This window comes from Cariama cristata, unplaced genomic scaffold (genome assembly GCF_000690535.1).
Source record: "Cariama cristata isolate BGI_N322 unplaced genomic scaffold, ASM69053v1 scaffold32860, whole genome shotgun sequence".
NCBI lineage: Eukaryota > Metazoa > Chordata > Aves > Cariamiformes > Cariamidae > Cariama > Cariama cristata.
Window position 1 is genome coordinate 1347 of NW_009593490.1, and position 993 is coordinate 2339.

General features: G+C 65.4%; 1 protein-coding gene across 1 annotated transcript in view; it reads left to right on the plus strand.

Moving 5' to 3' along the window:
- Positions 1-993, plus strand: part of DDX23 (DEAD (Asp-Glu-Ala-Asp) box polypeptide 23) — a gene marked incomplete at both ends in the record, with an annotated part of 2970 nt that overhangs the window by 1334 nt on the left and 643 nt on the right. Inside the window, 3 exons of the mRNA XM_009694615.1 lie at positions 75-218; positions 400-625; positions 777-922. Coding sequence (XP_009692917.1) covers positions 75-218; positions 400-625; positions 777-922 — 516 coding nt within the window. The remainder of the gene's footprint in view (positions 1-74; positions 219-399; positions 626-776; positions 923-993) is intronic.

Sequence of the window (993 nt, forward strand, 5' to 3'; positions counted from 1 at the left end):
CCCTGGGGCTGGGGGTGCCTTTGGGGGCACGGGGCACCCCCAGCCCAGCCCCTGACGTTCTTGTCCTGTTTTAGGTACAAGGAACGACACCAAGTGCAGCTGCTGGGCCGGGGCTTCATCGCAGGGATCGACTTGAAACAGCAGAAACGGGAACAGTCGCGTTTCTATGGGGACCTGATGGAGAAGAGGCGGACGCTGGAGGAGAAGGAGCAGGAAGAGTGCGCGCGCGCGGGGGGAGCTGGGCGGGCAACGAGGGGGGTTGTTGGGGGTGCTGGCTGCCTCTGCTTGGCTGGGGGGTGGCTCTGGGCTGCCACAAATCCTTTGGCTGGGTGGCAGGACGATTCCAGCCTCCCCGGAGGCACGGGGTGAACCTGGTCCCCTTTCTCGCCCCCCACCCAGGGCCCGGCTGCGGAAGCTGCGGAAGAAAGAGGCCAAGCAGCGCTGGGATGACCGTCACTGGTCACAGAAGAAGCTGGACGAGATGACAGACAGGGACTGGCGCATCTTCCGTGAGGACTACAGCATCACCACCAAGGGGGGCAAGATCCCCAACCCCATCCGCTCCTGGAAGGACTCCTCCCTGCCCCCCCACATCCTGGAGGTCATCTACAAGTGCGGCTACAAGGTGGGCACGGGGAGGGGGGGCTGCTGCCAGCAGACCCCGATGGCCCTTGGGGGAGCTGGGTGAAGGAGAAAAGGGCTGGCTCTTGGGGTCAAGTCTTTGGAGGAGCAAGGAGGGGAAGTTCTGCTCCTAAATCTGCCGCTTCCCTCGCCAGGAGCCCACCCCCATCCAGCGCCAGGCGATCCCCATCGGCCTGCAAAACCGCGACATCATCGGCGTGGCCGAGACCGGCAGTGGTAAAACTGCAGCTTTCCTCATCCCGCTGCTGGTGTGGATCACCACCCTGCCCAAGATCGATCGGTAGGTGGGACGGGGCAGGGCGGGAGCGTGACGCTGCTGAGGCGTGGGGGGGGGGCACCGGGGGTGGCCCG